The sequence below is a fragment of the Vanessa tameamea genome, chromosome 28 (genome assembly GCF_037043105.1).
Source record: "Vanessa tameamea isolate UH-Manoa-2023 chromosome 28, ilVanTame1 primary haplotype, whole genome shotgun sequence".
NCBI lineage: Eukaryota > Metazoa > Arthropoda > Insecta > Lepidoptera > Nymphalidae > Vanessa > Vanessa tameamea.
The window spans coordinates 4,059,235-4,082,829 of record NC_087336.1 but is presented as its reverse complement, the minus strand read 5'-3'; the positions used below and the strand labels follow the sequence as shown (position 1 = coordinate 4,082,829).

The following is a 23,595-nucleotide window of genomic DNA, read 5'->3' as shown; positions in this document are numbered from 1 at the left end:
CTTTGAAAGAAGTCGTCGCTTGTCTTCACCAACTCGGCTGTTTAACTTTCGAGAGAGGAAATTAGTGGTAGGGTTTTGTTCAAGCTGAGTACCACCCGCTCGTCTTAAATTCTACCGCCGAATAATAGTCATGAGCCGATTGAGTCATTGTAACGAAACGTACAAGATATACATCAGTAATACAATTCCCAAGGTTGATATCTCGTTGGCGACGAAGTTATGGTTTATTTTTACAGTGCCAATTGCTATATACGGTGGTGATCACTTGCCATCAAATTACCAATTTACTGGTCTGCCTGCCTTTTTTAAATGAAAGAAATAAGGACTTAACTTGTCATCATAGTCTTCTTAGTGCGTAAGTCGAAATTTTTAAGCATTGTGTGTGCTAGTCGACTCTGATTATGGAGGATGAGCTTGCAGCTTGGAGCTTGCAGAGTTCACCTTGAAATATAAGAAACCACATCGTTTGATAAGAAACTAATGGACAAGAAACGACAAAATTAGACTACAGGTTTGGAAGTGGGAACACAGACTGACCAGAACTCACACACACACGTAACAACAAGCACAAATACAAAAATTATACATAATCACATTCCATTATCTTATTTATTTAAAAATATATTACTTTATGACAATCTTATTCATAATTCATTTTATAATTACATAGGCGTTATTTCTTTGTTATTATTTCTTTCAACTTTCGGGAAGAGGACTCATTATTCTTAATAGAATGAATTAGCCTAGTTTTATGACTATGTTATTATATACCGAGATAATGTTTTAGATCAACCATGTAATTGTTCATGAATATGTTTTGTGGAATGAATATACCTATATATATTTGTTTAACTTTTGCAAATGTCGATGTACAGTCAGAGTAAGGAAACCTTCGTCAGTTTTCAAATTCATTCCTTTATCAAGTCGTAAACTCTTATTACCTTTTGAATCTAAAGCAGTAAACATATAACTGCATATAAAATTAAACTAACATAGTATGATAACTTGGTTCAAAATAGTGTAACATCTTTGGACTACGTCTAGTGTCATATCAACAAGAAACCTTTTTAATGGCCTAATTAGTCATTACAACATTTAAATTAGATATGATATCCTCTACTGAATTGTCAAAGTCTGCCAGTGTCATATATTTTCTTGTAATATCTTGCAATCTTAGAATAAAAACGCTTATAATATTATTCGGCTGTTATTTTAAGTGACGGTTAATGTAATGACGTGACGTGTGATGAGTGGTTCCATCGGCACCGGGAAGTGGTGGTAATTCCTTGGCTTGCAAAAGCGGCGGATATACCCGATCGAAAATCCACGGGGTTTGATGGTGCAGCGGTGGATAAATAATAACTATAGAACCAAAGCAGCTGTCGCAGAACTTTGCCGAAGTATCTGGGAGAGCTTCAGAGGAACCGATATATGCTCTCGCCTTGTTGGATCAATGCGACAGCGACTACAAGCTGTGATTGATACGAATGGCGGATATACTCGTTTTTAATAAAATAAATAAGATTTGTTTAAATGAATAAATTTTACAATAATTACTATTTATTTTTACTATTTTATTTACTATTTCCGTCCTGCGGTTTCACCCGCGTTCCCGAAGATTTTATGTTTTCCCGGCATAAAAAGTATCCAATATTTTATTCCAGTACATATTCTATCTGTGTGCAAAATTTTATCTAAATCCGTTTAGTAAATTTTACGTGAAAGAGTAACAAACATCCATCCATACCTCAGAGAAATCAACCAGATCATACACACAAACTTTCGCGTTTATAATATTAGTAGGGAGTAGGATTACTACTATGCACTCTCTTTATAAGAGACAAGACAATGTTCTAATCTCCGATGTTACACGAGCACTCACGAAGGGCTGTGAGGTTTCGTGAAAAGTCGGTAATTGTCATCCCGATTGACGGCTTCTTCTTATTATTATTATTTAAACGCTATTATACTCTTTGCTAGATGCGACTTATAATGACATTGTGACGCAATATGTCATACTCAATCGGTAAAGCAGATTATCGCTCATACTGAGCACACGAAAATAGATCTTAATGTGACGAACCTTTTCTTACGCCGACTGTACATCGGTAGAAATGATCATCAACCGAGCATCATCTGGGTTCTAATTTAAAATTTTAATTATGATTATTAATATACATATACGATGCTTTGGCAATATTTATCTGACCGCATACACTTTCTTACAAGTCTACACGTGTTTAGTTTTGCAAATTTCTGTAGTTGAGTAAATGTATATAAAGGTAAGTTGAGCTTTAAGGACTGAGGGGGTTGTTGTGGGACGAAAAAATATCGGTACTACGTTTAATTTTTGTAGACGTCAATTCTTGGTTATGTTAATTTTCAATTCTTTGTATTTTGCTATTTGTAATTACTAGTGGGTCTCCCGCGAAACATCGCGTTTATTCAAATGATTTTTCAGGAATTTCGGAGCCTATGAAAGGTTTTATTTTGATCGAATTTCACTGCAAGTTAATCATTTGGCGCCAAAATGATGAAACCTCTTTTAAATGATTTTTTTTAATATCAAATAGTATACATACATTCATTCAGTTAGAATAGGAGTTTGTCGAAAAATTTCACCACTCAGCTCCAATGCGGGTTGGTGGATTCACATGTGGCAGAATTTCGTTGAAATAAGGCACATGCAGGTTTCCTTACGATGTTTTCCTTCACCGCCGAGCACGAGATGAATTATAAACACAAATTAAGCACATGAAAATTCAGTGGTGCTTGCCTGGGTTTGAACCCGCAATCATCGATTAAGACGCACGCGGTCTAACCATTGGGCCATTTCGACTTTCTAGATTCCGCAATCTTAATACGCAAATGCTATTCAATACAACCCTGTCCTACACGAAACAAAGCCAGTGAGCGGAGTCGGTTATAAAACCAATATTAACTTATACGTATCCTAGAATATGTAATTTACCTGAATCGCTCCTCACATAAAATTACAGTCTGTAATTAAAACGTTAATGACAAGACTGTCCGTAGGAGACAAGCATAATTTATGCATTTGCCAGCCGTTCCTCCGATCGTAAGTACGCTAAGGGCTCTTTTATATCGTACGATATTTTATATTCTCGTTGATTTTGTGCTCTTGTAATTTATTCGATTTTTAAACTCTTTGATTATTTTGTATGTGTGTGTGTGTGTGTGTGTGTAGGTGTGTTTGTGTGGCAGATATTGAAAACAAATGAAAGCTGTATTGATGTAGAGTGACTGTTCAAACGATTCGTTTGGCTCAGGAATGTTAGAACTCTTCACGAGTCGTACATATATAATATAGGAACAACTTTGTTAGACTCGTTAGTCGTAACACAGAAATGGTTAATTAAATATGTATACGAATCGTTTTATGTCGTTAATTGTAAACGTATCAATAGTTTATGATTCTCTTTGAGTCTAAAATCTGGTCGATTCGATTATGAATATTATATGTGGTCGATTATCGATTTTGTATCGAATACTCGGAAATAGATACCGCTGGCGTCTTATTGTTAATATTAATGTGAACTTTGTTACACGGTAACGTTTCAATGGGAATTATACCGTGGCTTAGATATAAATGTATGTTATATAGATATATTTACTAAAAAACGGCGCGCCTCTCCACTTTTAAATATTATCGGTTTGCATTCGTGTGAGTGAGGACGTCTCGTGTATACGAAATGTCTTAGTGTGCGTGATACACTAGGGCGGAAAATAGCAAAAACTAGAAAATATTTGTTTTTTTTTTTTTATTACAAATTAATGGATTTAACAAGGAACTTTTGTGAATTAATGTGAGTGGGTCTATACTCGCCTTTATATGGGACATATTACGATATTGTTACTTAAAGTATTTGGCAGTGACTCAAAGAATTGCAATCAAAGTATTCATTTGTGTTTTGTAATCTCTATAATATATATTATTAGGTAATTTTTGCATCAAAAATCAGAATATTATTTATTCGAATAGGCTCATAAAAGCACCTTTGAATAGTCATGCTAACACTGGTTCGGAAAGTAGATTCTACCAAGGAGAACCGGCAAGAATTCATTAGTTACTCTTTTCCATTCAAATTACATGGTACATCAATAAAATATAACTAAATTTATGTTTATATATCTTGCTTAAGAATTAATAAATACTAAGTCACTTAGTAAATATAATCTTGCGTTGAAATCTCTTATAATATTTATGTCTGTACCGATGTAGATCGTTATTGAATATTTTTCAGTTGCGTTTGGTTGTTTGAACAAAATTAAATATTATAACTCCTTACGAATAATTATTTTAATTTTTTATAAATACATAAAAGGATCTATTGCAAAATAGAAGAATTATTATAATTGTACTAGCGACCCGCCCCGGCTTCGCACGGGTGCAATGCTGACACTAAATATACTACAGAATGTCTTACAACGTTCACAGTTTGTCAGTCATTAGACACTGCAAACTGTAATATCTTCGAAAATATTGATCTATATTAAATGCACGATATACGTAAGGTACTTAATTGGATAAGTATTATCGCTGTGTTGCTTAAAATCGCTTCCAAAATAAGCCATTATTTCTCGTAAAAAGTGAAGGATAAAAAATGGTTATTGTGGGCTATCCCTAAGACAGACATAACATCGTGGGCTTTTTTGAAGACCTTTATAAGGTGTACACTGGTGTACTGTAGTACATTATTTTGATCTATCTCGTAGAGTTCAGCCAGCGCTTGCAATTTAAGCGCAATAAATGCGTTTATTGACGACATCCCTTCAGAAACCTCTAAAATTATCAGTGTTTCTCTACTATATTGTGCATGTATTATACATATAAACCTTCCTCTTGAATCAATCTAGTGTAATTTCAGTAGTTCGGGATGGCAAAATAAAATTATGTTTTTTACAATGATGCTCCAATATATATATATATATATATTGGATATATAATATATATATATATATATATACTATATCTTTACAATCCCTCACAATCATCCAATTGTTTTCGTTATGACAGCTCAATCATTTTTAAAATAAGAAATAGTGTTACATGCCAGTATTAAATGTTATCCCATAAAATAATATTAACTAAAGTTGTACAAATTATTGATCAATTAATTAAAATAATAATTGTATATATTTATAATATATGATATTATTAATGATATAATTAATTATAATATCCTATGACGTAGCACCGTATGGATGCTAGGACTAGTCTCGTAACACTATCTATTAAAAAAAAACCATCAAAATCTCTTGTGTAATATTAAAGATCTAAGCGTACGTAGGGACAGACAGCGGTAAGCGACTTTGTTTTATACTATGTGATTATTGTAATATCTCTTTGGTAAGACATCGAATTATTGTAGCGCCGATAATTTCACGTGAAAGGGATCGCCTTCGTGGTTGAATATATCTACTGTATATAAATTAAAAAGTTTAGTTACGTCGGAATTTAAATGTTTTTTTTTTTTTTATATTAGAAATCTTAGTAAATAGCAACAGCTTGTAAATATGAAATTGAGGATTCCTCTACGTTTGATCATTAAACTTTATAGCTTAATACACTAGACTGATTCATTGTTTGAAAGAGACATGTCGGCTACCTCACGATGTTTACCTTTTTTATGGTATAGGTATCCTGACTGGCAAATTGGCCTGGTGGTAAGTGTCACCACGGCTTATAGACAATGGCGCTGTAAGAAATATTAACAATACCCTACATCGACAATGCGCCACCAACCTTAGGAACCGAGATGTTATGTTCCTTGTGCCTGTAGTTACACTGGCTCACTCATCCTTCAAACTGGATCACAAGAATACCGAGTACTGACGTTTAACGGTCGAATATACGAGTGGGTGGTACATACCCTGACGGGCTTGCAAGAAGCCCTACAAGTGAAACTAGTAAGTCCTTCACCGCCGAGCTTGAGATGAATTACAAACAGAAATTAATTACACGAAAAGTGGTCAGTGGTACGTCGGTCCACCATCTCGCATTATATTATGTAATAATCGTAAAATTTGATATATCTAATTTGGGAAGATTTTTTCAGTAATTATGCAAATTCAATACAGAACAATGGGTATTTTAGAGCGCTGTTATAAATAAGGGGGGCGGACTCGACGCGGTCTGGGTGTGGAAGGGAGACATCTTAATATTGTCAAAAATAAATTAAAAATAATGTTTTTTTTTTTAATGAACTGCATATTAAAATATTACTAATATATTAAGTTTTGGTAAATTAACTTGTAAAGCAAAACGTATCTTTATTTTATGGTATCGGACGTGCAAATGTGCCAGCCGGTGGTGAGTGGTCACCACTGCTTGTAGATATTGGTGTCGTATGAAATTTTAAACATTTCTCATATAACCGATGCACCCTCAACTTGGAGATTGAGATGTTATGACTCTTGAGCCTGTAGTTACACTGACTCACTCATCCCTCAAACTGGAACAAGTGTAGCAGTTTGGCGGTAGAATTTGTAATGAGTGGGTGCTACCTGCCTAGACGGATTTGTATAAAGGTAGGTAGGTAATAATTGATTTTTTTGCCGTTTTTATAGATAATGGTACGGATACCTTCGTTCGCGAGTCAATTGTTCAACATTAACAGCCTGTAAAAATCCAACTGCTGGGCTAAGGCCTCCTGTCCCTTTGAGGAAAAGGTTTGGAGCATATTCCACCACTATATTCAAGGCAGAATTTTGTTGAAATTAGACACATGCAGATTTCCTTATGATGTTTTTCTTCACCGCCGAGCACGAGATGAATTATTTACACAAATTAAACACATGATAATTCAGTGGTGCTTGTTTGGGTTTGAATCCGGAATCATCGGTTAAGATGCACGCGTTCTAATCACTGGGGCATCTCGGCTCTAAATGAATGTTGATTGAATGAATGTTCGCAGAAAGCAATATCTTAATACCTATAGGATATAAATAAAAATAAGCCCGTTAAAATTTCGATTCGATAAAGTTTAATTCGATAAATGTAAGCTATTTCGAAACCGCAACGTTCAGTAATGTTGTATTTAAATATTAAAGTGAACTAAAATAGCTAGAGTTGTCCCCGCTAATTGACTACAAGAGTGACACCCCTGTTATTTAACCGCCTAAAGTTGGGTGAGATAGGGTTGCCACGGAGTGATATCAATTTCATTTTTATATTTTTTTTAATTTCAGGCAGTCTTAGATAGAATTACGGATAGATTTACTTTGAAGATTAAAATGTATGCTAATTATTTTTGTTAGATATGTTACGTGATTAACGATTGGCTATATAGGACTGTGGCGTAGTCTTTTTTTTTTATTTCTAAGTAACCAACTTATGCGTTTGTTTTTTTTTTTAAGTCACCCTAAAAGTTTTTATATTATTTCTCTAATACAAAGCACATACTTGGCGTAGCACAGTGCAGAGAAAATAAAATATTATATTTTTAAGGAACTATGTCACCGTTAAGGTTTTATAAAACCACTAATACGATGTACTAACCTCTTGTATGACTTATTAAAAAATAAACCACAAAATAATTATCTATCATTTTTTATGGTCGTGGGATTATAAAAAGAATGAGGATGTTAGGAATAAGTAGTTCTGGTATATCAGATACTAAGAAATAATAATATATTATAAAAATAATAACTTTGAGAAAAGATTATACAGATGAGTAATTATGATTTCACCAGTTACAGAGGTGGTGGGGCACGCCAATAGTTAAAGTTAAACGAGTTAATATATACAAGGCTGTATGTTGAATTAAATGTCACAGAAACGGTGACAAATTGAATATAAGCCAGTCTTCGCCCATTTCTTGTAATTCGACCTTCATTAATTGCTAAAAATATTAGATGCGATTCGAATGATTTATAAAATGAGACTCAACTGGACGATACCTTGAAACTACTACAATAAAAAAGAAATCAAATAAAAAAAAAAAAATGACAATGATTTCATCTTTGACATGACGTGTGTTGAACGTAAATTATGATTGTTTCATATTAAATACTAGCTGTCATCCGCCCGCTTTGCTTGGCGTTTTAAAATGTATTTAAAATTAGTTGTGTAATGTAGTATCGTAATAATAATTATTATTATAAATTATTGAACATATAAGATCATAAAACGAATATTTATGACGAAATTCGACGAAAAAATTGAGTGTACAGACAGACTACAGATTTATATAGTAGTATATAGATACAGATTATGTAGATTAACGTGTATTTGTTAAGTGTACCGTAGTGTTAGGTTTTTTTCTATAATTTTCATTTTCATTTTTTATAAAAATATTAGCTTTCTGAACTCCTTCTCCTCATAAACTTTAATAGTGCCAAATTTCATACATATCCGTCCGCGTCTGTTTGGTAAAAAAGAGGGGATACAGAGTTATTGCTTCAGTTATTCATATATAGATAATACACTTTTTTTTTTGCATGGACTGTGACAACCCTGGCGCTAAAAACTTTTGTGAATATACCAAGTCGTAGCCGTTTCAGACATAGCTCTGTGATTTTAAAATTTCTCCTCGTCCATTAATTAGTTATTTTCGGCTGAAGACCACGTTTATCTATTTATCTAGGTTATAAAGTTAATTTGATCAGTTTTACATTGTGAAGTAGATGACTCAGGTGATATGCAGACCCGCGCCGCCGAAGACGACCAGGGAGGAGGAAAAAGCGCTACGCGCACCTTCTCCACCCGCCTCAATAGGCGTCGCAGGGACTAGGGGGAGTCTCAGTACCCCGAGAACCCCCTCTAGGTGTTGGAGGCCCGCATAGGCGGGCCGACCGTCAGGGCGTCACGGTAGCATGCGCAAGCGATCCCGTGGCGCCCGTTGAAAGACGGAGAGGGTACCGCTGGTTTTTTAGTGGGTAAACCCGGCGTACTTGGGTGCACTCGGCGTCCAGTGCTCCGGGGAGTCTCATACACCCCCCCACCTCCCATCACGTGGGGGAAGCGCGTAATGCGTTTTTCCAGCGAGAAAAAAAAAAAAAAAAAATAGTGATAATAAATATGGATTTTTACTTAAGGTTACGAGTTTTAATTCGACCAAGCGACACACTGTTAAGAAACTTACGTATGTAAGGTTTACATATGTGTGGTGTAGTTCGTATATTATGCAAAAATATAATATATTCATTTTAATTTAATTATTAAAATGTTTTATTAATAATATAGGTTTATCTCGATCCGATCGAAATACGGTTCAATAATAAGATGTTAATTTGACTAAATTATCGAAAAGGGGCTGTTGGTCAATCACGACGTCTTCTTAAACTTTGTCGTGGTCGAGCTTTGCGGTGGAAACGGCAGGTACCTACTTTGGTTTGAGCGTTATTTTTTTTTATGTTATATATGGGGCAAACGAGCAGGAGGCTCACCTGATGGAAAGTGATTACCACCGCCCATGGGCATCTGCAACACCAGGGGGGTTGCAGGTGCGTTGACGGCCTTTTAGGAAGGAGTACGCTCTTTTTTTGAAGGTTCCCAAGTCGTATCGGTTCGGAAAAACCGCCGGCGAAAGCTGGTTGTGCGAGGCAGAAAATATCTTAAAAATCGCGCTTTTGTGGATTTTGATTTGGATTTGTTGAAACGGCGGTGAATGTTCGAGGCGTAAAGTTTAACATACTACAAATAACTTTGATCTAAGATACCTTCGCTGGTATGGTGTATTGAAAGATTACATCAATATTACTATAAGTATTTTAAACGGATGATTTACCATGTTTTTTATTTATACCATGGTAAATGTCCCGTTTCAAATACATAATTTAAAATCTTACATCAATATTCTCCCATCAACACAAAACAGAATAGCGTGGTGTTGTAAAAATGTAGAAGTCTTTCCAAATTGTACGATATTTAAGTGGTGTTTCTGTCGTTTTATTTTAAGTCGTATTTTTATTTGTATTATTCGTATTAAGCAGGTATTACTACAGGCACAAAGGATAATAACATCTTAGTCCAAAAGATTGGTCGCGCATAAGCTATGTAAGGAATGGTTAATATCTCTTTCAGCTCCAACCACTTACTCATCTTAACTCATCAAAATTATAAATAAAAATATGTAACATATTAAGTCTCAAAAAGTTTCAATAGAATATTTTTTGATTTCAGAAAGTCAAACGTGCTGGCCAAGATTGTTATACCGAGATTGAATGTGACGTCACACTATATCCTCTCAGAATTAGAAGAGAAGGAAAGAGAGGAAGTGTTCCGACTGAAAAGAGTGAAGCAGAAGAAGGACTTAGAGAAGAAATTGGACGAAGATAGAAGAAGACAAGTCGCAGCCGACGAGGGCAATAAACTTAAACCTGCACCAAGTAGAAGCAGAGAACAGGTGCCAAGCAGGACTAGAAGTAAGGAAAGTGGTTCTCTAGCTGTGATCAAGAAAGAAGATAACTGAGAAATGTCTAAACGATAGTGAACATCTTAACAGTACCGTTATAAACAATTGACTTGTTAAAAACAGTCCATTTAACAACGAAATTCTTAATAATATGATCACGAAAACTAATCTAAATTATTTTTATTTAAAACTAAAAATGTGAAAACTGAAAATCAGTATGCATAGGAATATGCTTTGTGGCATGATTTAGTCCAGTTGATCTTGTTCCACGACCAGTATTTATTTTAAAAACTGAATCCGATATTTTTTCTTCTATTTCAAATGGACCAATTCTAATTTTATCCACCTTTTTTTTGTTTAATTTGTTCCCATAGTCAACATATACCATATCTCCTTTTGTTAAAATCATATTGTAATCTATTCTTGGCAAATAAAGTTTTATTATAGTCATGCGATTTTATTGACCTTTGGAGTGCTATTTTCCTGTCTTCTTGCAAACTTTTTGTTAATAACGGTTTTTCTTTTAATTCATGTGGTAACAAGTCTGTAGATTCCCCAGATAACAAATATTTAGGTGAAAATCCTGTTACAGAATGGTTTGTTTCATTATATCTGTTTCTACATTCTTCAGCTATTTTTGACCAATTTCTTTTTCCTTTTGATTCATTCATTTTGCATCTTATTTTGTTTACAATAGTTTGATTTAGCCTTTCGTTTAAACCATTTCAGAACGGTGCATCTACCGCAGTAAATATTAATTGAATGTTTCGGTTCTTAAGATAATTTTTGAATTCAATCGAATTAAAAGCTGGATGTTGATCAGAGAGTAAGATGTCTATTGTTTCTTCTTTAGGTTTTTTTCTATAAGTTTAATGAAGTCTCGAGCGTGTTGATTCTTAGAACATAGGGTATATGCATGTCTAAAGTGGTCAACTAGTAGATGTAAATACTTTCTTGTTGATCTTTGCCCACCAAATTCTCCTATTGTGTCCAGTGACATTATTTGAAAGGGTTTATTAGCTGGGCCCAATTGCGATATAAAGCCATATTTTCGATTTAACTTTGTTTTATTTTTTATACAAGTCTCACAGTTTTTGCATATATATTTAATATTTTCTTTTACATTCTGTTTGATTCATTCCAGTATGACAATATTTTTCATGGGTTTTTTTTATTATAATTTTCACTTAGAAGTATTTTTTTATTACTGTTACCACTTTTTTTATAGTAAATTCCATCTTCTAACACAATGTTGTTTTCATGTTCTTTTATTTGCAAATTTTGGTAGAAAGTTTGGTAGGCCGGTGGCAATCAAATATATTAAAGTTGGTATATCTATTGATTTGTTTATTTCGCTGCTTTTTAGAGCGTATTCTAACATTGATCCTTGTATATATTTAAAGTTCATAGCGTACCTTATTGGTGACCAGCCTTTATCAGCAAATGTTTCACTCAAACTTTTCTTCCATACAGACAAATCTGAATCTCATCATCATCATCCTCCTGCCCTTATCCCAACTCTACTTGGGGTCGGCGCAGCATGTCTTCAAATCTGAATCTATAGTATGTTTAATAATCATTGAGCTGTACCAATCTACACAACTATCTTCCAATAGCAATCTCAGAATTTCTACTTTTTGTATATCTGTATGTATTTGTAATCGTGCACATTCAACTTTCAAAAATATCCAACCATTGTTTAACATTTGTTGTATTTTTTGAAAACTTCCCTATTGAAAATTCTGATATTAATCTAATTTTATTTTCTGGTTTTTTTAACAATATTGGTTCTGTTGTTAAGGACTCATTTCTTTGTTCTAATTTTTCAAGTAAAAACCTATCAATCTGTAAGTTGTCATCATCTAAATATGTTGATTTCATTTCCTTAGTTAATGTTATCCAAACCTGTCTCTTATCGTGCCTTTTCTGAAGAGATTTTTTTATTATGTCAAATATTTCATGCTTTATTGTTTCTTTGTGTAGATGCACTGGTTCGTACTCTCTAGGCACAATATAAGTTTGGGTTTGTGTAACCGTAATGGAGGTTATGGCATAAATATTTGTCTGATTATCATCTGGTTTGGCTTTTATAATAAATTCAAATGTTAATTTCTCCATTACGTAGGTACAAAAAAATGGTTTCCTTTTTTTTACATGTAAATTAATTGTCGATTTATAAGGTCATGGGTTTTTCAAAGCATTATACAATTTGATTCATCTAAAACAGAGTTTAATTTTGTTACTAACAAATAAGTTTTACAATACTAATACTAATGGCTGACTAATACAAACCTAAAACAGAGAATCGACAATTGCAACGTTCATGCTTTGTTTCCTTATTTTAAAGAGAACTGGAATTGTCCTTTCCACTCTAAATGAACACTAATTAATAAAAAAAAAATACGTTTATAACTGAGTCTTAAATAAATATTTAAATTACAATTTAACTGACACTTTTTATGTCATTAAAAAATATGATACGTTTTTTCCTTCGACTCAACTGCCAACACTCGAATGTCAACACAAAGCTTACATATATAATATTTATTACAAGTCTATATACTAAAATTTTATATTTTTATATGGTCAGGACGTGATACAAATCAAAATGAAATCATTAAGCGCTTTAAAGTGATTGAATTAAAAATACAATATTGGAAATATATTGGAAATGTCGCTGTAAATCACTTTATAACTTGATGTATAAAAAAATAAATATATTTTCGTCTGTATTATTATATACTTTAATATTTAATTAAATTAATTTATTGTAATAAACAATGATGTTTATTATATAAACGGATGTAAAAATCCCGTTTCGAACAAATGTACTTACATGGAATACTATACGAGTACCGCGTCATGATTACACTAAAAATATTTACAAAATATTATTTTTACTACTGGCAAACATTTTGTAATTACTACGATCATAATAAATAGGATAGTCTGTGTAAAATTTTATAACGAGTCGGAACAAATAATGTCATAACATTTTGTAAAAGAATTAATGTTATTTCAATTTCGACGCCTTATTTCCTGTTTATATAAAAACATTAAAGTCAAAAATAACTTTTACGTGTTTAGGAAACGATTTTTTTGTACAAAATATCTTAATTGTAACTTAGCTACTGAAATATATTTTTATGTATCTACATTTTATTTTAAATTTGTATTAAGTAAGTAAGTTAAGTAAATAAGTAAGTTTTTTACATTGGTTATTATTTTAAATCAATTTTGTGGGAATTTTAAAGAGCGACCTTTAGTACGAATTCGGTCATGTTCGAATACGAATTTCCACCAGCGTCCTTTCTGATCATTTTATTTCGGTTGCTTTGAAATAAATTCCTAGCTTTTATACTTTTTTCGAAAGCTAAGTAAACGATTATGTTTTTAAAATAATCTGCAGAACAAGTTTAATAATGTTTTTTTTTGTTTTTCAGGCATATTTGAGGGAAAAAAATAAAAAATATATTGAAATAATATCGTTTTCTGTCTCGCATTTTTAAATTTGGACCGATAATTGTTGTTTAAATATTGAAAAATATCCAGTGTTTAATCGTTTTTATAAATCAGAAGAAAAAAATAGATTTGAATTGATACTTTTTTTTAATACATTTTTGACTTATTTTGAAAAAATCTAAAAAACGTGATAACTCAAAAATGGTTCACTTTTGCATCAACCAACAACCCTGTATATAAAATAATTTGGAGGACAAATAGCTCACCTGATGGTAAGTGGTCATCACAGCATATGCATTGGCGCTGTAAGAAATATTAACCATTCTTACATCTTGAATCAAATCTTACATCCCCAATGCGCCACCAACCTTGGGAACTAAGATGTTACATCTCTTGTATCTGTAGTGATTCTGGCTCACTCACTCTTCAAACTGGTGGTTAGAATGCTTGCATCTTAAACGATGAGTGCGGGTTCAATCCCAGGCAAGAATTGAATTTTCATGTGCTTAGTCTGTGTTTCGAAAACATTGTGAGGAAAACCTCCATGTGTCTAATATCAATGAAATTCTGCCTTATGTGTTTCCTACAACCATTATTGGAGCAGCGTGTTGAAATTAGCTCTAAGCCTCCTTAAGCTCTAAGTCCTCAAAAGGGAGAGAAGGGCTTAGCCCAGTAATGGGACGTTTACTGACTTATTTTATTTTACTTTTACTGCTGTTTGGCGATAGAATGACTGATGATTGGTGCATATCTACCCAGGTGGGGCTTGCACGGAATCCCGCCATCAACAGGAATTTATTTCAACAATCAACAGCGTCATTAAAAGCATTATAAACCATTTTAATTATTTTCCCAGCTCATCTTATCCCGATGACATCAGTATAAATAGTAAATAGACCTTTACGAAATCTCATCAATACAACGAAAATACTTAAAAAGATACTTCAACAATAATATTGAATTGTCATTGTGCTATTAAGAAATTGGGCGATTCCTTTTTGTGGGAATCTTTTAGTGATGTGATTAATAGTTGTCGATATTTTTTTAGGAAATATTGTATTGTGTAAGAATATAAGCGTGTGATGTCGTCCTCGGCGATTTCTGTCGCCAACCAAGCTGGATATAACTCTATGTCCAGCTTGGTTGGCACTCTGCTCAAGTGTGTGCGTACAAACAGGTAGGTATATTATTCCAAAAGAACAGGTACACTCTCTGTTCCGTCAATCTTATAGTCCGATGACCGTAAAGAGTTCAGGAGCAGTTCCAACGACTTTATTTTTATACACTTCCAACTCACAGATATGGACTACTAAGAATTTATCTCATAAGGTTGAGGTTATACATAAAAACTAATGACAGGACACTACAGTTTCTTGACGGTTATTATCGGAAAAAAATATATTTCAAACCCTTGATTGCATTTATCATTTAGTAAATAACATTTTTTTTGCTGGAAAATGATCTTACGCCTTTCCTCCACGTGAAGTGGTGCGGCTATGTGGTGCTCGCCAGTGCTGAGGTGCTTGGTGCGGCCTAGCTCACCCGAATAGTATGATTGTTGATGGTTTAATGAAAAAAATTTTTTGAGTTTCAGTTATGAGTATGGGGAACCCCTAATTTTTTTTTTTTCCTATTTTTGTGTGAAAATCTTAATGCGGCTCACAGAATACATCTACTTACCAAGCTTCAACAGTACAGTTGTTATAGTTTCGGAAAAAAGTGGCTGTGACGTACGGACGGACAGACAGACATGACGAATCCATAAGGGTTACGTTTTTTGCCATTTGGCTACGGAACCTTAAAAATCAGAATCAAATCATTAAACTCCAAATGTACACAAGGGACATAACATCTTAGATCCCAAGGTGGATTGCGCATTGGTGATATGAGGAGAGAACATAATAATAATAAAAGCCTTAATTCGCAGACAAATATTCGCATTTAAGTAAGTATGTAAAATTTTTCAGCAATCAATTTTTTGGGCAGGTTGTCTGTTGATGAATGTTTAATACATCTTAAATTACCAATGACCAGGGGCAGTGGCGACCACTTACCATCAGGACCCATTTACCAGTCCACCAATATATACAACATAAAAAAAAAACTTTCGAACACACTGTTCCAATTTTAAATGGTGCATACGTTATGGCCAGCAAAAATCATATCTATATAATCTTTTATAAACATTTTTTTTTATATAGTTTTAAAAGTAAGAAGCTAAATTAGGTTAAGATGATTTGTTTTCTTTTTTTATAAGCGGTGTTCTTCTCTAATTAAATGTGACATTTAGAATAGAACCTTACTTAATCAGTGTACACATAGATGAAGAACCAAATAAAATATATAAATAAAACAAATCAATAAAGTGTCTAAAAGAGTATATCGATACGATGTCCCATCACTAAAAGGACGCCATTAGGCATGTTACGCTGTCAACTAGCATCAATCATAATCAACCTCTGTCCCGGTTTCGATATCCGCGTAAAAGAAAACTTACCCGGGACGATCAATCATTGTTCTGTTAAGATTATAGCGGGATAGACCAAATAAGAATGTGTGGGAGTCGAGGTGCCGAGATGGCCCAGTGGTTAGAACGCGTGCAACTTAACCGAGGGTTGCGGATTCAAAGATCACTGAATTCTCATGTGCTTTATTTGTGTATATAATTCAACTCTTGTTCGATGATGAAGGAAAATATCGTGAAAATATAGTTAACTTGGTGGTAGGGCTTTGTGTTAGCCGGTCTGGGTCGGCACCACCTACTCATCAGATGTTCTACCGTCCAATAGAAGTACCTGTTGTGTTCCGGTTTGAAGAGTGAGTGAGCCAGTGTAACTAGGCACCAGGGACATATTCAATATTGAACGGAATCTAATGAAGCTTGAACCCCAAGAAAGGACATAGGATTCTTCTTTGTACCTAAAACCTGATGACGAACCTTTAAAACACGAACGAATCCGAGGACTACAACATAGCATAAAACAAAGTCGCTTACCACTGTCTGTCTGTCCCTGAGTGTGCGGTTAGATCTTTAAAACTACACAACGGATTTTAATGCGGTTTTTTTAAATAGATAGATTGATTCAAGAGGAAGGTTTATATGTATAAGACATGCACAATATAGTAGAGAAACACTGATAATTTTAGAGGTTTCTAAAGTGATGTCGTAAATAAACACATTTTTTTGCGCTTACATTGCAAACGCTGGCTGAACCCTACAAGATAGATCAAAATAATGTACTACAGTATTATACACCTTATAAAGGTTTTCAAAAAAGTCCTTGATTGTATATGTCTATCTCTTATGGATAACCCACAATAGCCGTTTTTTATCCTTTACTTTTTACGAGAAATAATGGCTTACTTTCAAAGCGATTTTAAGCAATACAGCATTAATACTTATCCAATTAAGTACCATAAATACAATGTGCATTTATTATAGATCAATATGGCCATTTACAGCATGTAATTTAAATGAATATTTTCGAAGATATTACAGTTTGCATTGTCTAATGACTGACAAACTGTGAACGTTGTAAGACATTCTGTAGTATATTTAGTGTCAGCATTGCACCCGTGCGAAGCCGGGGCGGGTGGCTAGTTACTCCAGTGTAAGATTTAATGGTTCATTGATTTCCATACACGACATTATGTATAAACTGGCGGTGACCACATACCATGATATAAACACACGTATTTATAGAAAAGTAAAATTGATTTATAACTTCGAGCAGCGAATTTCATTGGTTAGCTTTGTAATGTTCTATTCAATCTCTCGTAAATCCACCAATCAAAATAGTTTATTAAAAGTAAAAACATTGTTTAAATTTAACACGCGTACGGTATTGTTTGCTGAAACGACAGTGTGATTTGATTGCCGGACGCGGTCACATTGAGTAATATATATTATGGATAAGGTAACAAGTGTTGTATTGTAATAAAAAGGGGGGGGATCTTCAGATGGTAGAGAGCCTATATCCTTCCCTGTAAAATGTGTATGAAAAAATTACGAGGTGGTAGGGTTGGTAGGTAGGGTAGGGTGGTAGGTGACATTAATTATATATTCTACTGCCAAGCTAATACTGCTTACTATTATTAGTAAGCTTACTATTTATGTGTGTCGGTTTGAACGATGAGGTTTTTTTCACTGCTGGGCTAAGGCCTCCTCTCCCTTTGAGGCGCAGGTTTGGAGCATATTCCACCACGCTGCTCCAATGCGGGTTGGTGGAATATACATGTGGCAGAATTTCGTTGAAATTAGACACATGCAGGTTTCCTCACGATGTTTTCCTTCACCGCCGAGCACGAGATGAATTATAAACACAAATAAGGCACATGAAAATTCAGTGGTGCCTGCCTGGGTTTGAACCCGAAATCATCGGTTAAGATGATAGATAAATAGATAAATCATCAAGAAGAGACTGGGCCATCTCGGAACGATGAGTGAGCCAGTGTAACTATAGGCACAAGGGATGTAACATACCAGTTTTCAAAGCTGATGGCCTATTGGCAAAGTAAGGAATGATTTTTTTTTAGGGTTAATTTCTTTGGGCATCTTTGACTACTTAACAATAGATGGGCCGTCTACCTATTCCTTAAAAATTATGACAATCCGTTGAGTAGTTAAGGCGTGAGGGCTAAATATGTAAGATGACATTTGCGTTTATCTATCTTCCATATTAATAATAATGTGTGTTAGATCGTTAAAAAATAATGAGTTTTATTCGACAACATATATCCGCAAAATTCGCATAATTGATATATATCGATATTAAATACTTGAAATTCAATGACATGACAGTTCAACGGGCGGCCATGTTTGACGTTTACCGGTGCGTTCAGAAATATGTGTAAAGAATGATTATTGTGAGTTTTCACCTACATATAAAATATAGATGTTTGATAATAACAATGTTTAAAAAAAAGTTAAATTAAAAGTAAATGATAGACAGTATTTGTTGAGTTTTACTTCACTCGAGCGAAGCCGGGTTTTCATCTAGTACCTAATAAAAGAAACATCCCGGAGTTTCATCAAAATCAATCATAATTTTACACGTTTATTTGTTGATAAAATTCCACAAACAAGCACAACCGCGAACAGAAACTAGTACCTTACATTAAATTACTGATCAACAATTATTTTAAACGTATTAGTATTTTTACGCTGAGAAATAAAAACGATACAAGGATATCAATAACAATATATTTAAAATACGTCGATATTCGATTTTTTTTTTTTTTTTTTTTTTAAATATTTAAATATTGGCATATCCAAAGTTTCCTTCGTCAATCGTTTATTTTAAGTGAAAGAAAATTACGAACAATACAAAAGTCACAAATTTATTTATAAAGTCTGTGGGATTATAATACATTGTTTAAATGTTAACAGCGCAACAGAAGTAGTACCTCGTAAAATATTTTAGTGTTGTATTGACTCTACTTACCGTCACGAATGATGGTGACCATCAAAATATAGGACATGCTTACTGGTATTGAAAGGAAAGGTTCGGTTACACCATTCTGCTCCATACAAATGTGGTAGAATTTAAAATACACGTGTAATTATCCTCATTAGAAACTTACTATATATTGCATGAACTTGAACCCGTAATCTTCGTTTAAGGATTCACGTGTTTTCACCATTTCGCATACCGTCGAGTCATCTATACGAATATTTTAAATGCGAAAGTAACTCTGTCTGTCTGTCTGTTACCTTTTTATGTTTAAACCTCTGACCCAACTTCGATGATATTTAAATTTAAGCAAGCCTGAACCCTAAGATAGGACATAGGCTACTTTTTTATACCTAAAACTACACAGTTATATATATATATATATATATATGTATATCTATATAATTAATTAAATAGATATATTTAAATTGTAGAATATCTTCAATAATTGAAATAAATAATATGTACGTATTTTTTTTTAAATTTATTTTACGGCACAGTCTACAAACCTTTACAATTGTAATGTTAGCTTTAATACTTATTAATAATCATATTAAAAAATAAGTCTTTACTTATTTAAAAAAATTATGTGACTAAATGTCACAGATAAATAAATAATTATTTAAAAACGGCTTAAATATTTTTATCTTTAATAATATATTCGTTAGCAAAACATTAGTTTTGTTCTAAATTATATTTAAATTGGTAATGTGTAATAATAATTCAATTTTAATGTTTATATTTAAATTAAAATAATTAAATTTATCATCTTTTAAATAATTTCGTAGTCACCCCATACTGGTCACACCTTAAACTTTAAAATAGAATTACACAATTGGCAACACAGCAATTGTATTCGCGCCCATTCAAGTGTCTGTAAACAACATTTAACAACAAAAATTTTCATATTTTGTAACATAAAATTTATGACCGCATATAACAGTGACAGCCGCTCAGTGCCAATTGTCCCAGGTTTGATGTTCCGGTGGTATTTTCATTGGTGATGTATATTTTTGTATTGTTCACACGGATTTCCGTAATAATTGCTCGCGACTAAGAAAAAAAAATACTACTGAGTTTCTTTTTGGTTATTTCTATTTATTATAAAATTATAAACATTATTTTTTTTATCAAAAGCGTAATACTGCATGAAGTGTACACAGATCTATTATAATAATTAGTATTAGGTTAATATTTTATCTGTGTATTTATGTATCTGTCATCCTGACTGACACATCGCGAAGCGCGGGAAAATGTAATATATAAATTGGCGCGCGGTGAAGACGGCGTGGACTCAGCGAACTGAGATTTAAAATATGTTATATTTAATCTAATTTGTTAATAGACTTTACTTTGTTAAATGGTTGGTGGCACCTTTTGAGTGATGCTCAAAAAATTTTGTTTAAATATAATATATGCTTATTGTAATATTCCTTTTTAAATTATTGTTTATATTTGTATATCTACTAACTCTATCAAACTGTAAAGCAGTTTGTTTAAGCGCTATATTAATATCGAGTTAATTATGATACTTATAAAGGTCAGTTAGTTTGTATTTTTTTAAAAAGTCATTTTCAGTTCTGGTCTGTATTAATTTGACGGAATTGAACGCATTGCAACATGTATAAATTAGTAGATCAGTAGAAGTATTCTATAATAGCAAAGTCGAAACTCACCGCAGAAAACGAACGTCAAATGTCACAATATGATATTATGTGACATTCACTCTAATTTTAATAAAATGTATACGATACACGTGTCAAAATGGCGCATCATCGTATGAGCGTTTTCACACTATACGATCCGATATCGGAGGAAGAATCGGAGTAATGTCTTATAAATATTTTATAAATTTTACTTCTTACTATTTTACGTTTTTCATATTGACCGATCCGATATCGGATATCGGAGACGACACCAATGTTATGTAGGTTGTTTGTAAGTGTGCTATACGTGTTTTTTAATTCTCTGTGTGCGCAGAGCCCTATGCGCGACGGCCATTTTGCGTTTTGGTTTTAGGTGCGTTTTTTAGCTTGCTTAAAAGAGTATACAATGCTCCCTCTGGATCTAGCTTCCACAATGGGATGTTTTTCACATTTTTTGCGTCTCAAATATAATGGACACAGTAAATGAAGTCTGCTTTTATATAGTCTTCTATGATGACCGAATCGGAACCATTTTGTCGTTTTGACTGTCAGCTATCGTCGTCTAACAATGACGTCGGATCGGATAATGTGAAAACGTTCTAAGTCAGTTGTCAAAATTTCACGAGTGAGATACGATTTGAATTCTAACAGAATAACACTGCAGGTGAATATTACATCACCTCCATTAGAAATGTTATTACAATAAGCTAAGCTACGATCAAACTTGAAGCCCACTGCGGTACGATTGTGATTTTCCCAACAATTAATAGCTCTCGTTTTTTTCCTTAGTTCGTACTTTAGAACTAATTTCCTGAAGACATCAGAAAAACTAGAAGCTAACTTTGAACATCTCCGAGAGTTTATTAACGATTACTTTTACTTTTTATTTCCATATTTCATAGAGCAATTTAAATTTTTGTTTTGTATTATTTTATTTTAATAGTCGTGTTATGTACCTTTAAAAGAAGTATACTGCAATGCCCCAAATTAGTTACGAATTACTAATATTCACCTCCCCCCCTTTAAGTTTATCACTTGTGTTAGGAGTGGGGACGACAATAGCCCAAGGGGTCAGAATCGATTCTGCGACTTTTTACAACGCTAGGTGGCCCGTACACCATTGCGCTATTACATAATCAGCCTGTAAATTTCCCACTGCTGGGCTAAGGCCTCCTCTCCCGTTGAGGAGAAGAAATGGAGCATATTCCACCACGCTGCTCCAATGCGGGTTGGTGGAATACACATGTGGCAGAATTTCGTTGAAATTAGACACATGCAGGTTTCCTCACGATGTTTTCCTTCACCGCCGAGCACGAGATGAATTATAAACACAAATTAAGCACATGTAAATTCAGTGGTGCCTGCCTGAGTTTGAACCCGAAATCATCGGTTAAGATGCACGCGTTCTAACCACTGGGCCATCTCGGCTCTTATTGCGCTATTGACGCTTCGAAATTTATTTATAGAATTTGGTAAAAAAAGTTTTTTACTTTGTCATTTGGTAGGACTTTGTGCGAGCATATCTGGGTGGGTAACCCCCCTCGTTTAAAGAGGTATGATTGGGAATGTTACCTATATAGTTAACTTTAAGTGTCTAGTGATAATTAGATGGTGTAATTATTTCAATAAATAAATAAATTTTAGCGCCAAGCAGCAATACCTAGTATTATTGTGTTTCATTTAGAAGGGTGAGTAAGCCAGTGTAACTACAGGCACAAGGGAATTAACATCTTAGTCTCCAAGGTTGGTAACGCATTGGTAACGTAAGAAATGGTTGAAATTTCGGTTCGCACGGCGTCAATGTCTATGGAAAGTGTTGATGATTTACCCTTGGGTGACCCAGTGTTTTCCCATAAAAGGGTGATCATTTACCATTGGATACCCCATTTGGCCATCCCTATAACATATAACATCAAAAAATATACATTATAACATATAAAGGATACTACCCTCAAAAAATTATATAAATTAAGTTGGTTTTCAAAAATTCATGAGGAAGATTCAAGATACGAAGTGCGATGATCGTTTTTAGATGATGCTGGACTGGTGATCTCGTTTTGATAACAGTCAGACAGAGTAATTTTCTCATTTATATATAATACTAGTGTACGTTATCAGTCGTACAAACTACGTTAGACTTTAATAAATATGTATCTATATTTTAAAATTTGACCCGTAGTGTTAATCCTCAATATTATAAATGTTAAAGTGAGTTTTTTTATTTGTTTGTTTGTTACGCTTTATCATCCAAACAACTCAAGCGAACATCGTAAAATTTTACAAAACGTTGCAAGAGGTTCAGAAAAGGATATTAACTAATATAAAACATCCAACCCCCGCCCTCCCGGACGAAAAATAGTAACCATTTACAACTTTTTAATCTTCAAATTCAAAGTCGCCAGCACCGGTCTGGAATGTACGACGAGTTTAAATTAAATATATTATATATAGTACTAATTACGCTCTATAAGGTGTTAATCTCGCACTGGGTGTGGTTACAATAGCCCAAGGTCAGAATCGAACCTACGACTTTCACATCGGACACCGTATATCATTAAACTTGATGCTTATCTTGCAAACATTGGGGTCGACCACCTAAATATCTCGTGGATTTCGTTTATTTATTGAAATTGTTTTAATATAGCAAGACCGACT

General features: G+C 33.6%; 1 protein-coding gene across 1 annotated transcript in view; it reads left to right on the top strand.

Moving 5' to 3' along the window:
* LOC113391912 (V-type proton ATPase subunit D-like) overlaps positions 1–10,532 on the top strand; it is a 73,453-nt gene extending 62,921 nt beyond the window's left edge. The window contains exon 6 of the mRNA XM_026628041.2: positions 10,148–10,532. Within this exon, the coding sequence (XP_026483826.1) occupies positions 10,148–10,436 (289 nt within the window). The 3' untranslated portion in view covers positions 10,437–10,532. The remainder of the gene's footprint in view (positions 1–10,147) is intronic.
* The last annotated feature ends 13,063 nt before the right edge of the window (positions 10,533–23,595 follow it).